At 36.7% G+C, this 15,298-nt stretch overlaps 1 protein-coding gene across 1 annotated transcript in view; it reads right to left on the reverse strand.

Annotated features, from left to right (window-relative positions):
• The window catches only part of Smp_027820 (hypothetical protein), a gene marked incomplete at both ends in the record, with an annotated part of 28,868 nt that extends 14,908 nt beyond the window's left edge, over positions 1 to 13,960 (reverse strand). The window contains one exon of the mRNA XM_018796098.1: positions 13,875 to 13,960. Coding sequence (XP_018646905.1) covers positions 13,875 to 13,960 — 86 coding nt within the window. The remainder of the gene's footprint in view (positions 1 to 13,874) is intronic.
• Positions 13,961 to 15,298: the final 1,338 nt, after the last annotated feature.

The raw sequence follows: 15,298 nt of genomic DNA on the forward strand, positions 1-15,298 counted from the left end.
TTGACTTCACGCTTTCAACTATGATAAATACTAAATCTCCACAAAACCCCTTCTGATAATTAATATAATCATATGCTCACTAGTGACTTCAAGAAGTATATCTAGGAGCTCTAGTGAGAAGCAGTGACCAGTGGAGTTCAAAACCACGTCTGTTGTGAGATAGGAACTCACTGAAGACAATTGGTGAATGGTTGCTCAACTTCGTGGATCAGTTGAAGTTAGACATTAACACCGCCGGATGCCAGCTCAGTGGTCTATCGGTTAAGGGCTTCGGCTCGAGACTGGTAGGTCCTGGGTTCGAGTCTTTTTAAATGCTCCAACTGAATTTTGAGTGGGTTAAACTAAATAATATTGTTTTCACAATTTGTCTTGAAACAAAGAAACTTACTGTGAACTGAACTGATTTAGTTACCGGGTTTAAAGGAGTTTTCAATGTTACATTATCTATGTTCCCTGTTTGATTAACTACATTGATTGATTTTATTTGTGGACTAAGATAGAAAATTATCGATTGTCTTTCACACTCCAACCCGGTACCATTCATCATTTGAACGACTGTCTGAAGATACACCGCATCTCTGAGTATCAGATTAGATAAAAAAATGTGAAATATGTAGAGCGTTATTATAAATCAGTAACATGGTTGGAATTCTGATGATTGAATTCAAATAATCGTTGGATTATCTATCAATTTAATTGATATTTGGTTTTACAAGCTTTCCAATTTAGTTCGATACGATTAATCAATTACTATCAGCAGAGAAATAGCAAGAATATTTATAACTTTGCATCTACTTAGATTTTAGTATTTAGGCATTTTAAGTACAGTGTAGACGTGTATAGCTCGAAAAAGGTGAAATTATTAGAGTTGTTCACAATAATACGACTTCTTTATTGCTAACTTAATCATACAATGTTTAATATCGTCAAAAATCTTGTAAACAGTATAATGAACATTTTTAAAATTTGAAGAGCATTATTTTTGATGTCGATGGAAACGACTGGGTTGTTCCATCAGTTAAATCCTTCCCAGATGATTGTTTATTGTGTATCAGATATACATAACATAGTTGGTTCATCGGGAAACATGTTAACATTAGATCAGTTTGTTGAAATTAAATCAAACTAAGTAACTGTTGGAGGTAACTTTCTTCATCGTTCCGTTTTTCCACTTTTAAGTGAATATGAGTTTAATTAGTTCGAAGTAAATGGTAATGAATAAAAAACAATTATTGTTTCATGAGAGTTTTGGGAAACAACTATACCGCCTTCCATGCTTAAATATTGTCTTCGACAGATCGATTGATTCAACAAAAGTCAAAATGTTTTTGTTAAGAATGGTAGATCCCTAGAACTCATTTGGTAAATGCCTTAAATTTGTAATTCTATTAAAAACAACTTGAATCCTTTGCTTGCGCGCCAAAACCACTCATTACAACCTTCTTGTCGTATTTTCCACCTGGGAGGACCTTAAATGCTATTTGTTCGTAGTCTCTTTTAGTATGCTATTTTGTGACATTTCCCAAGGACGTCTTTAGGCTGTATATGTACGCTTGAGTTGTGCTTATTGTTGGTGTTCTTGCTTCTTGCTACTTGTGGAATATGTTTCCCTCTTCTGAAGTTGAACTTCTCTCTCTGGTTAGCGAGGCTGTGACTCATCGGAATAGCTAGCTTATTGGTCATTGTGTCACTGTGTCTTCGTTCCATTCGCAGATTGGTTGAACTAATAATCTCTTCATACATAGTAGTTTTGTGCCGAGATAAGTGTAAGACACTTCATGTACGATTTTCATCGGCTTTTGAATACTCTTAATAGCAAAACTGACCTACGCTTAATAGCTATAATTTACTTTATAGTCTCAGGATAAAATATACCTGGTGATTTTCCTGTTCACGAGACTGGCAACAAGTGTTTTAGAAAACAATTAATGCCCTAGCTAAAATCATTTTACATTTATTTGTCAGTAATTCCTTAAGACACATATTTGAATCATTTTAGCAGTGACGTTTAATAATCACAGACACGTATCTGCAATAAAATGTCATGATTTACAGCTCAGTTCAGTAGTTATCCACGTTCCTCATGTTCAATAAATGAAAGGATAGACACTACTTTGGAAACTGATTTGTTAAGAGTCAAACTCTTGGTTGAAGACCAAAGTTTGTACTCTTCATGTGAATAGTCATCAGAGTATTGGTTGATATGGAATATTATTATGTGCATTTGGATACTATCTGATCAATATAACGATTATTTTATGTGAAATTCATATTCAAGTGAAAAATGAATTCGCGTTAGAAGTGAATCAATTATTCCATGATATAAATATATAGTGAAGGTTAAAACGATTCAAACATACCTATCAGGATAATCACTGAATGTGAACGATGACAATTGAGATAGTACAACCTGAATTGATGGTTTTTCTGACCCAGTTCTTACACAATATACAGATATTTTGCTAATATTAGTGACAGCATTAAATTGACCAGTGATTTGTAACGGCCAAACAGTTCCGTTTTCTACCATTTTACTATCACTCAACTGGATATCCACTGAAATACTGAGAGTGTTTCGCATTGTGGGTACACCTACCGTACCTAAAAATGTCGATAATGTTTATTAGATAGTGCATTGAAGAAGACCATGAACCATTTATTCACTCTGAATTAACAGCTAGTGTTCTAAATATCAGGACTAAATTTGTTGGGCGCTAACCGAAAACAACAAAATTCAAAACGATACTGTCAAATAATTAGTCAAGTAGTTCGTTACAAAATATTGGAAAATAGTGACAAACAATAAATCGATTCATTTCATTCCAGTCCATATAATGGCAATGATTTTGTTTGCATTTTCATGAAATATCTTAGTTATTCTTCGTTAGTAATCTTCATCATAGAGTATTTTCATTGTCTACACATAGAGAGAATTTTATCTCGCTGTCATCGTTGCTGTAATGTAAAGCTGAGCCATGTAGTGTAACTCGATTATTTTCAGCTGAGATGACTGTTTGTCACACAAACATTCCTCAAGATTTGAGCCATATCCATGAATGTTTAACAACATTCTTCTGATTGGAGAGAAATCAAAAGACAGTATTCAGTTTATTGCTCATCTGGCGTTTATTAGTTAAAACATGTATAAAGCCAGATTATACTTTGCTGTGAGTTAGGCTACCAAAACTGACAGGATGAAATGAAGATCAGATTTTCAAGGAAATAGTGAGCTAATGTTAGTGTTTTTTGTCAAATTTATTCCAAAATACTTCAACGTATTCCATAGTCCTTATTCATATGTTTCAACTATATTTTTAGAGATATTTTCTTGCCTAACTTTGATCTTGTACTAGTGTGGTGTGTGCTACTTATGTCTGTCGATAGACATCAGTAGTACGTGACACCAATAAGAAGTGGAATGGCTGTCAGTCGAATGTTAAAAAGATCGAATTGAATAGAATGGGAATGTAGATAGAGAGCAACTGTAATAGCAGTCACGGAAGGATGGAGTTCGTTCACTGCACTAGTAATACTCTATTCTACTTAAATTTTAGACTTTCGTTGTGTAAAATTCCTCTGAGATTCATTGTGAACAAATTGGACCAAAGCGAATAGCAGCCGATTATTTAGGATATAAAAATATTTCATTAACATCACAAATATGCATGAATATGGAGAATAAAATAAAGTGCACTAAGGTAATCTTGCATCGAACTAAATTTGTGTCTGCTATATTCGACAAATTGAATACAAACATTGTATGGAAATGAGATTCAATTGTAGTGACCTGCTTTTCTCGACGAGAGCGCGATTGGTATAATGGAAACAATTATTATTATAACCAATTGTACCAGTGATTGTTTTACTGTACTCGTTGTTGTTTAACTGTATCAAAATCACTCTTAGTTCCGTGTCCATCTTGTCCGTTCGAACTTTCTTACGCTCTGCCCTTATTACCATCTAAAGTAATATTGTGATAAAATAATTTAACTGCAAAATAAAATGCATATACACTACCTTTTAAGAATGAACATATCTAGAAATTATCTTGCTCAAATTGACGAGTGTGTAACTTAAGATATTTCATAGAGTCAGAAATAAACTGATCAACTGTAATTCCTCATTGAACTCACCAATGTTAGTGATATTTTCGAAGTAAACTACCAACTGATCAGTTTGATTGGTTGGATAAGTTGACGAATAATTAGATGAGTAAGCAGTTGTTGTGTAAAATAAGTTAGAACCCAAACTTATTTTAAAATCTGCAATTGTTATTATACTTTCATTAGTACTGTTGCTTCCAGTTCCATTGATTCGTACTGTAGATTTCAGATAGGTGGAATTCAATGGGAATATATATTTGATATTGATAGTTGTTCTTTCACCAGGCTGCAGCTTTACATTAGGTGGACTTACTTCAATCATAATCTGAAACGAAATATTCTGAGCTTTAATTTGAAAAGCAAACAAACTGGTTGACTATTATTTAAGGTACAAATGTTGCTTGTAGTGAAAAAGACACTTTCAAAATGACGACTCTTTGTCTAATGTTCCTTACAGAAGTTTTAAAGAAACACTGTGTTTAACTACATTTCGGTTGAAATACAGTAGTGCAACTGCAAAACTGGTATAATTAGACAAATGATGATCTCGAGAATGTATAAAGCCTAAATAATTACAATTCATGTACGTATTCAGAGGTAGAGATATATACCCAGATGTAGACAAGCTTGGAATGAACGTTTTTAGTGCAGAATCCACTGATCACATGTTTCCACCCGTTGCATCTGATATCAGATACAAATATGAAGTATTATGTGATTTTTCTGGTTTGTTCAATATCTCAACCTAGGTTTGTGCATAGACATTTAATTTCAAATATTACCAATGTATTTAAGACGAATGAAGGCAAATTACAATCCGAGTCTATTTTCTGACACTGAGGATTTTTGACCTTAACCCTCAACCAACTAATATAGTTTAAAAGCATTTTTGATCATTCTCAGTGATGGTTTGTCGAGAACTCTCATAGTACTTTATCATTTTTATGTTGAAAAGTGTTTTTGGTTGCTTTGCTTATGTATTGGGTGATCGAGAAGTAATATATGTTTCCTTAACTCAGTTGATAGTATTTTGCCAGTTATTATGGGCTTCATTCCTATTTTATTGTCTAACATGATATACAATAATTAGTCTATACTTCATGGTCTGTCTTATCTTCAAATAGTTTGTTAATATAGAACTATCATTCATAAGTTTTATTTAATGGATGATCTTACAAATTCTATGCATCTGTTTGTTATGCAGTATAAATTCCATCTTAGATGGTCGTAAAATATCACTGGAAACTTCGTTATATCAAATAGCTTAGTGGAATTGAATCTTCGCGACGACTATTTATAATTGCTTATCTGCAAAATATTCTCCGAAAAATTAGTCTAATGCACAGTAAAATACAATGGATTTGTCAGTATGACTAAATGGAATAACCTAAATAAAGATTGAAATAAACACATGTTTTCTGTTCATTTCGAGTATGAATAATAAACAGAAAACTGAACAATATTGTTTTCAACTGGCTCGTTATCGGACTTAGCAACAACAAATACTATTTGATTGATCATCTTCTGCAAACATTTGATTACTACCACGCAGTAATAAATTTCACACTATAAGTTGAAAATAAACAAAGTATTTACTTTCTTGATATGACAGTGACAAGGAACCACGATGAAACTCTAAGAAGATCTATCTATTCAAGACCCTCATGTAATGGCTAGCTATAAAGCTTTCACACCACGATCCAGATCAGCCGAAAGCGACATTAAATCATATACCTCGCAACATGGAAATTTATAACTTCTTGTCTCGAGGTCATATATAACGAAATGAATCACCTAGTTGTAGAAAACGGATCTCCATCGGTATTTATTGATACGAATATAAAACTCAAACCTCCTAAAGCACAAATAGCCTCCTTACGAAAGAAAACTCTCTATGTAAACATCGATTTCAAAGGTGATACAGCTACAAAAATCCTGAAGAGAATTTCCGACTCTCTCAGTAGATCATTCTTCACAACTTTGTGACTAGTGTTCTTTAATCGACCTATGTTCAGTAACAATCTCTAAGATAAAGTGTCGCAGTTGACTAATTCCATTTCTGTCTATCATTTTACCTGTTCATATGGAGCCAGGTATTTGGGTCGTCCAATGAGTATTTCACCCATAAGAATTCAGGAACATTATCTGTAAAGAGGCGAGAATGGCTTAATATGAAGCTCAACAATTGAACACCTTGTGAACACAGGTCATTCAATTCAAACTGACCCTGCGTCCAAAGTCATTTACAAGGTAAGTAGAAATCTACCATATGTAGTTAAACTCTATCTTCATAGCATTGCAGGAACATCTGCTGTGTATTTGGAAAATTCAGAATTATGTGTACCATGGTCTTAATCTATCGTGACATTCTCTTCGTTCCTTATTTGAAGATCATTTGCTTCACTTCTATCCTTGATTTCTTCTGTTTCTATGATCCTACTAGTTAAAGTTCATCTCAATTTCAGCATTTTATCTTATCACTCTGAGCTTTCACTTTCCAATTATGATTTATTTATCTACCTTCATGATGAATACTAAAGGTCTCAACAACAATATTATCAGTATTTTCATTTTTAAAGAATAAGTATGCGTTTGCGATTGTACAGCCTTGAAAATGAATTCGCCGATAAGAGAACCCTTCTCTGAATTAATGCTTCTTACTATATAGTTATCATTAATGGTGAAGATACCACAGGTATTGTAATTTGACAACACTTTACCAGTAATACCTTTTATAATTGAATCGCGCCCACCCAGTGAAATCAAAAGTCAGAAGCGAGGAGGTTGGAAGATATATTTGATAGCTTATCAATATATCGTGAAGTGACTGATCTAAACTAGCTAGTGATCGCAGAAGACGTTGAGCACGCCGTTCCAACGCGTGATCTGGTGAGGATGCATGACCGAGCGCCTTCAGCTAGGTGAGTCCATTAAAACTAATGTGGTCAGCATCCAATGTCGAACACTTACAGAGCTATAGATTTTGGGGATTTATTTACCGCTACAGATCACTCACCCCCTAATGAGGTAGTAATGACCCTAGGATGTGGCCAGCTAGAAGTCTAAATCCAACGTGTTTGTCGTTGGTAAACACTCTCTTGATAGCTTTCTATGTTTAGCAGCGTCTGTTCCTCTTTCCTTACAATAAGAGACCATGAAGTACAATATAGTAATAAGGAAACAAAGTACAATGGAAATTTGGGTAACTCATAAACTTTATCGTATTTTTATCGTCTTTTCCAGCCGTCCTGGAAAAGAAAAAGAAGAATATGTAAGTGCATGTTGAAGTAAACTCTTGCGCGCGTAAAGACAAATAGCGGGCGGAAAAATGTAAATAAACTAATAAACCTGAGACAGCGTAAAAGCGATTTTTTTTCGTTTTTTTCACAAAAAAATCAAATATACGCATATCAATAAACAAAAACTTTGTTTTTGTTTTTGGAAGAAATATATAAGTTTAAGCATATTAAATTTTTTTTATTATATATAGTACAAAGGAAAATCGAGATAAGGCAAAATGTTAACTGGTGTCTTACGTGCAATATCCATTTAAATGTTATTGAGATCTTACTCTTCTTCTTGAACGTGTTGTTCGAAGTCTATATTCAGATACTGACGAGGTATCAACATGCATGTTGGCTGTCGGATGAGGTATTACAAACCTAGGAGCCGTGTCGTTTGATTGTACCGAAGGAAAATCGACATAGATAGGATTTCCTTCTAAATACGCTGCTTTGATTCGATCGATGCTGATGCTATCGTTAGTGCCGTTCTTATCAACTATATAGTACTTGAGTTTGCTCTGAAGAACTTTGAAGGGTCCTTCGTATGCTGATTCGAGGGGTCGTCGGTGTGAGTCTCGACGTACAAAGACATGTGTACTATATCGTAAGTCAGGTTGGGCGAAAACATCAGCCGATCGAGGTCGAGTGGAAACAAGTTTAACTGAACGCATTGCGTTTGTAAGCCTGCTCGTATAGGAGTTTAGATGCATGTTCATTGAAGAAGATGAAGGATCCATGAATTCTCCTGGAAGTCGAAGTGTCATCCCATAAACGAGTTGAGCTGCAGTATATTCAATGTCAGCTTACCTAGTAAGACAAATGAAGAGCGTCGGTGCCCTGTGAAACGTTTGCAGCGAAGCTTTTAGTTGCCGGTGAAAGCGTTCTATCAACTCGTTTGCTTGTGGGTGGTAGGCGGTCGTTCGGAAGTGAGTGATTCCTAATAGTGTGGTCAGAGAACGGAAAAGTTCAGATTCAAACTGGCGTCTGCAATCTGTAGTAATGGCTGAAGGGAAGCCGAAGCTTGCTACCCATAGTTCGATGAAGGCGTGGGCCACTGTTTCAGCAGTAATGTCTTTAGTAGGTACTGCTTCTGGATATCAAGTGAAACGGTCTACTCAGGTTAAAAGATAAGAGTGTCCATTTGAATCTGGTAAAGGTCTGTAGGGCCAGTGAAATGTCACTGAACCCTAGCCAAATCATCCGGCAGTTGGGTCACTCAATATCGAACAGATCATCGTGAAGGTCAAGGACAATCAACGCGCATCAGTTAATCATACGCCATGGATTGGCCCATGCGGCAGTGGTTCTACTTTCGCTTGTATCTACTTTAAATAATATATTCCTGTAATAACGTCCTTTGTGTTGTACAGTCCTCAGAGCATCCATGGTCCCTTGATACGTCGATGGGGCAATCCACGTAAGGTGCTGGTCGCGTGGTGTGACTTCGAAGTTAGCTTATTCGTCACACCGTTCCCGTCTAACTCGAGTAGGCCTCCAATCATTCGACAATAGATCATCAACGCTGATGGTCTACAGTTCCTACCAAATTCAGATGAACATGGTCGAAACCAGCATCAGAAGTTTTGAACGAGCCTAAAGGACATTTGTTGTGTCTAATCACTATAGATTTCTGGCAGCTTACACAGGAGCGTGCCCACTCCCTCACGTCTTTATTCATACCAGGAATGAAAAACCGTTCGGCTATAAGATTGGTGGATGCACGCACACCTGGATGAGAAATTTGTGCAACGTATTGAAGACGTTGCTTCGATAATGTTTCGGCACGACTAGGCGATCCCTACCTGTAAATGTGTCACATAGTGAGGTTTCCTTACCTGTTTCCATCTGCTTAATGCACAGTTTGAGGGTTGTTGAGGATAACTCGTGCTGAAGATCAGTGTCTTCTTTTCGAAGTTGGGCCAGTTTCAGAAGGTCGATTCCTTGGAAACTGTTCAAGGAAATTATACGAGACAAGGCCTCTGCAACTACATTGTTTGCTCCAGAAATGTGTTGTATATCTGAAGTTATCTGCGAAATGTAGTCCATTTGGTGAATACCTGTCTAAGGATGAGCTTAAAGAGAAGGTAAGAGGTTTATGATTAGTAAAAAAGGTGAATTCTCGGCCTTTGATAGAGTGTTGAAAATGCCGTACAGCACAATACATAGCTGGGAGTTCCCTACCGAAAGTGCTATACCTCGAATCAGTGCCTAGCAACCGTCTGGAGAAAAATGCCAAAGGTTGCCAAGAGTGATTAACCCATTGTTGTAAGGCTCCTTCGATTGCTGAGTCGGATGCGTCTACTGCGATACTAATGGGCGCTGGAGTGTTCTGACGTGCCAGCATGGTTGCCTTTGCGACAAGTTCCTAAACTGTAGAGAGTGCTTTTCTCACGGTGTCGTCCAGATTAATGGATTTCGCATTTGCACGACGTTGGTCGCCAGCGGTTTCATAAGGGACGCGCATTTTGGTATGAACCGTCTATAAAAACTTACAAGACCGTTAAGTGTGAGAAATTGCTTAATAGTGGTCGGTTCTGGATAATCCAGAATGGCCGCCACTTTGCCTCTAAGAGGTCGGATGCCTTGAGCTTCAATAGTGTGTCCTAGGAAATCTAAGGAGTCGGTTCCGATTTGGAATTTCTGAATGTTTACGGTGATGCCATGCTTTTTCAGGCGTTCGAATACAATGTATAGGTGCTGGAGATTGGATTCTCTGTCCGGGCTTGCTACCAAGCAGTCATCAACATACACATGTATGAAGTTGAGATCTAGAAAAACCTCATCTATGAATCTTTGGAAATTCTCGGCAGCTTTTCTTAGACCGAAATTCATTCGCGAAAATTCATAGAGCCCGAAGGGAGTGATGATAGCGGTTTTTGGAATATCGTCAGTAGCCAAAGGTATTTGGTTGTAAGCTTTAACCAAGCCGATTTTCGAAAAGACAGTTGTAACTTTTAAGGTAGCTGTCAAATCGTGAATGTGGGGCAACGGGTAACGATCGGGAACGGGTTTAGCATTCAGACGCCGATAATCACCAGTTGGACGCCAACCATTGATATCCTTTTTAGGGACCAATGCAAAGGAGGTGCTCATGGGGTGTTTGACGGTCGAACTCATTTTTGGTCAACCTCAGCTTTTCGGGAGCCAGTCGGCGTGCTTTCGAAAATACAGGTGGTCCTGTCGTCGTGATGTGATGTGTAACATTGCTGGTTACACACGTCAGTTTCGGTCGCGGTTGTTATATCCCAGAGTACTTATCGAGTAATGATTGATAAAATGGGTCTATTGTGTGCCTAATTGTGACTGGAGATAATCTGCAACCGGAAAAAGAAGTTACACAAACAGTGTTTCCATCTACGAGCCTACGTTTGCGGATGAGTAGATTGTGGTGTTGTAGGAGGTCTATACCAATGATTGGCATAGAAAAATTTGCCACAACGAATGGGTTTGCGTAGACCCACGTTATGGTAAATATGCCTTTTACCATATGTGGTGATTGGCTTTCCGTTTGCCGCTTGGTAAGTTTAACACAGATTCGTGAAGCTGGTCGTTAGAATTTGCAGGAAGAACGCTAACATTTGCGCTAGTATCGATAAAGTAGCAAACTTTCTTGATCACATCTGTGACGTATAACACACGGCCATGTTCACCGGCTATGGTTGCCGTTAACACAAGCCATCTGGGAAGTTTCCCGAATTGTTTTTCGTGTCAGTCGATTTTGAGTTCGGGTAATTGCAGGGGTTTCTGCAATTTCTGGAAGACTTTCCATACTAGTTATGATACCAGTAACAGTCAGGGTTATCTGTCTCTCGTAGTCTGGAAACAGATCGCCTACGTGAAGTGCTTCTTCGTGGGGTATGTGACCGTTTACGGTCATTACGAAATCCAAGGTAGCGTGTGAGTGTATGACATAATTCTGTAATGTCATTCTGTGTAGTTTGATGTTTTCCTTGACTAAAAAACCTCGGCATTAGAAGACTTCGTGATTTCGAATATGCGGTGAGCAGATGCAGCCAGCTCGTCTACGGCGTTGTTTTGAAACGAGACTAGTACTGCTTGTACCTGTTGAAGATGTTTAGATAAGAAAAGTTATCTGACTAAGCCGTTATCGGAAGTTCTTAGACCGACAACCTCTCTCATCCTTAGCAACATGTCTGTCACAGAACCATGTTGCAGGCCGATGTTATTGAGGAGTTGATCTAACCTTTGTCGATCGGTTAGATCTCCGCGTCTAAGGATCGACCGTATCAGGGTTTCATAAGGTTCCGAAACATCACTAGTAAACATACCAGGTGTGACGTACGTGTTGGAATCGCACGGTAGTGCCTTTACAACCGCGAGGAACTGTTTGCGTGAATCAGTCATTCCGTGATAATAGAAATCAGCTTCTGCGTAGCAGAACCAGAATTCGATGTTGTCTGGCCAGAAGAGCATTAATTGAAACATAGGTGGGGACACAACCTTTAGCTTAGGTACTTTGGGTGTCTGTTCCGTCATAGTGAAAAATCAAGTATGATAATGAACGAAGACAAAAAATAAAATACATCTGAAAACTCAAAAAAAGTACCACAATATATAAAGGTTAAGATAAAGCAATGACTTATGAAATTGCAAAAAGGAACAGACTCACAATTTATAGGTTGGTGTACTATATCATGTCGGTCTCACCAATGAAGATACCACAGGTATTGTAGTTTGACAACACTTTACCAGTAATACCTTTTATAATTGAATCGCGCCCACCCAGTGAAATCAAAAGTCAGAAGCGAGGAGGTTGGAAGATATATTTGATAGCTTATCAATATATCGTGAAGTGACTGATCTAAACTAGCTAGTGATCGCAGAAGACGTTGAGCACGCCGTTCCAACGCGTGATCTGGTGAGGATGCATGACCGAGCGCCTTCAGCTAGGTGAGTCCATTAAAACTAATGTGGTCAGCATCCAATGTCGAACACTTACAGAGCTATAGATTTTGGGGATTTATTTACCGCTAAAATGGACTTGCAAAACTAAGATTCTATTTTATTGAATTATCTGTGGACTTGTCTTCACATTATGTAATAATTTTGCGTAAAATATAACTAAACCGGAACTGTGTAACACAAATAGAAGTAAGAAAATGTTTGAGTAATAACAAAAAGTTAATATTGTTGTTAAATCAATCGTAGCTTACATCAGTGTATACTGGGAAACTCGGTATTACATTAAATGTCATACTCGGGACGGTGAAATTCTTTGTACTTCCACTGATATTAACAAATATTGGGAAAACGTAGTTTGTTGTCGCTGTCACATTGCAATCTCCCATTAGATAAGCAGTATATTTGAATTGCGTCTAAACAATACAAATAAATGACAATGTTATGGTGTAAGAAAATAACGAGAGCAGAAAAATGGTTGATAACAATATTGTATTTATTTCGTATATCATCAGCATATCACCGTTGTATTCGAAGAATTATCTTACTACTTAAGAGTCGTATCAATAGGCTAAATGTCAGGATCAGCACCAATTATATCTTTTCTACTGATGATCAGTAGGTGAGTTACAATTTCATTAATTACGTGAATGAATAAACAAATCCATTTTCCAGAAAACGGGCAGGAATTTAACACGAATATTAAAACTTGAAATTATAGATCATAAATACCTTCGTCAGGCCAACAATTTGAATTCTAAATCTAAAAGTTACCTAAACTTACATCCTGTCACTACCACTCAGTGTTATTGTTACCATAAAAGTCAAATATATTTTTATTTGTAAATAGCCTTAATACTTAACACTTTTTCTACAAAGATACTTGATTTATTTCTTGTCTAATTCCAGGAAATACCAATAATTTCGTTGCGAATTTTGACAGAAATCCTTAAACTATTCAAAAAACGTGTATCTTACCAGGATAAAGATGTATGACTTGATCGTTATATGTAACAGTTATAGTTACTACACTTGGTATCACCAGAAGATAAAATCAGTAAAAATTACAAACACACTAGGATTTAAGGAATGACTGATGTTTAACCATGTCATTATAGAATGTAATCACCATCAAATACATATGCCTCGTAAGTTTCACATAATTTCATCATGTGTTTCATGTCTGCAAAATAAGTGAGCACATTCTGATGTTTACTTTATTCGTCTTCTGATTGACAGTCAGATATCTACCATGGTCTTGGAATGGCCTAACGAATCATTAATAATCGTCAGTAGAGAGAACGATACTGACAGAAATGAAGTTGTCAACACTGGTTAACGCTTTACCATCTGGTGTTCCATTGAATATGGGTTCTGATAAACTCTGGGACAGAAGTTTAGATTTGAGGGTAGTGAGAAATCCTCTCTGCACACTATCAAAGCTACTGAGAATGTTTAAACAGTCACGTTCAAAGTGAAATCTAGGCCATCTTAATATTGATTGGATTCGAAATCTAGACTTTGACTTCTAAATCTCTTACTTACTACACTGAAATTAGTTACTTACTTTTCTGTTGTTTGTGATAGAAATTCGTGTAACTGTGCTTCATGAAGTTTTTTCAGTTTTTCATCGAAACTATTTAATGCACCCATTATATTACCATTAGCAACTCGAAAATTGGTTTTAAAGTATTTTACTATAATTGTATAGGGGATCAAGCATGTTTATTATCAATTTTTATCTAAGAACACAATTCCTACTTAGTTTTATCTGACAACAATGTACAACAGAACACTTACTATTTTGCAGACTTACACAAAAAAAATTTTGGTTGATGGTGCATAGTGGGCCGTAATCCACTCTCACATAACTGAAGAAAATAAGTATAAATCATTATGAATATTTGGTGCATACAATTACAATGAAAATCATGTCAAGCGTATGTTTTCAGTTTCAGCTGTTCAACTAAAACTATTCCTCGATTTATCAGTATAAGTTATTATTTGCTTCTGACGTGAACAGAGAAATAAGAAGCCTTGACAAACTACGGAAACTATTTTTGGGGACGTTATTTCATTGAATTCAAAGCTTGTAAAACCCTAACATTTACTTTTGTCCCTGGTCTATTTTACAGATAATAAGCTTTCGTTTGATGCATGATTCACTGCCATAGCCTTTTCTGTTCCAAAGCTATTGTATTTAAACGTAATCTTTCGTACTCTATTTTCTACTCCGATCCCCCAGTTTTGGACATAATTGTATTTTCCTAATTAACGTACGTTGTGGTCGGGTTAGTCATCTATTTGTTCATGTATCTTTTCACACTAATCTGAAACCGGGAACCAGATCGGAATCAAGTAGTGTTCCATTTGACTTTGTCTTCTGTCTGGGGCGTGCTTGCCAGCCAATCAAGTGATAGAATAGTTTATGTCTCTCTACCCCAAGCGGACGATCTCAGTTTGAACTCACGTATACTAGACTCAAGGTTAAACCAGTCAGCCTACTGTGTCAAGGTCTTAATGCACATTAGACAAGTTATCCTCTGCACGAAATTTGGTAGACAGATCAAGGACGTAACAGCTTCTTATCTAGGTCTCTTAAGTCGTTTCCGTAATTTCACACAATTCACTATCGATCACTGAAAGTGTGTTCGTTTATGGGATGCTAGCCTAGTTACAATAACATGTAAAGAAATTATTGAACAACGTAGGATTTAATCAGTTTAAACTAACCTAGGTTCAGATGTTAAATTTAAAGAGAACGAGGTTGAGAGCCACACATCTGTATCATACGTAAGTATAGTTACATTTGTAATATTAAGAGCTGCAGTACCATTCACAATTCTGTTGATCCAGTATGTAAAGAATGAACAACGTCTTTCAACCGGACACATATTGATCACAAATTCAAACGGTCCTCCAGTACACATTTGTTTATAAACATCAGTGGCACTTGGAGAAGTTAAAGTACAAGTACTTGGGATAGTTGTA

The sequence above is a fragment of the Schistosoma mansoni genome, assembly GCF_000237925.1.
Source record: "Schistosoma mansoni, WGS project CABG00000000 data, supercontig 0176, strain Puerto Rico, whole genome shotgun sequence".
NCBI lineage: Eukaryota > Metazoa > Platyhelminthes > Trematoda > Strigeidida > Schistosomatidae > Schistosoma > Schistosoma mansoni.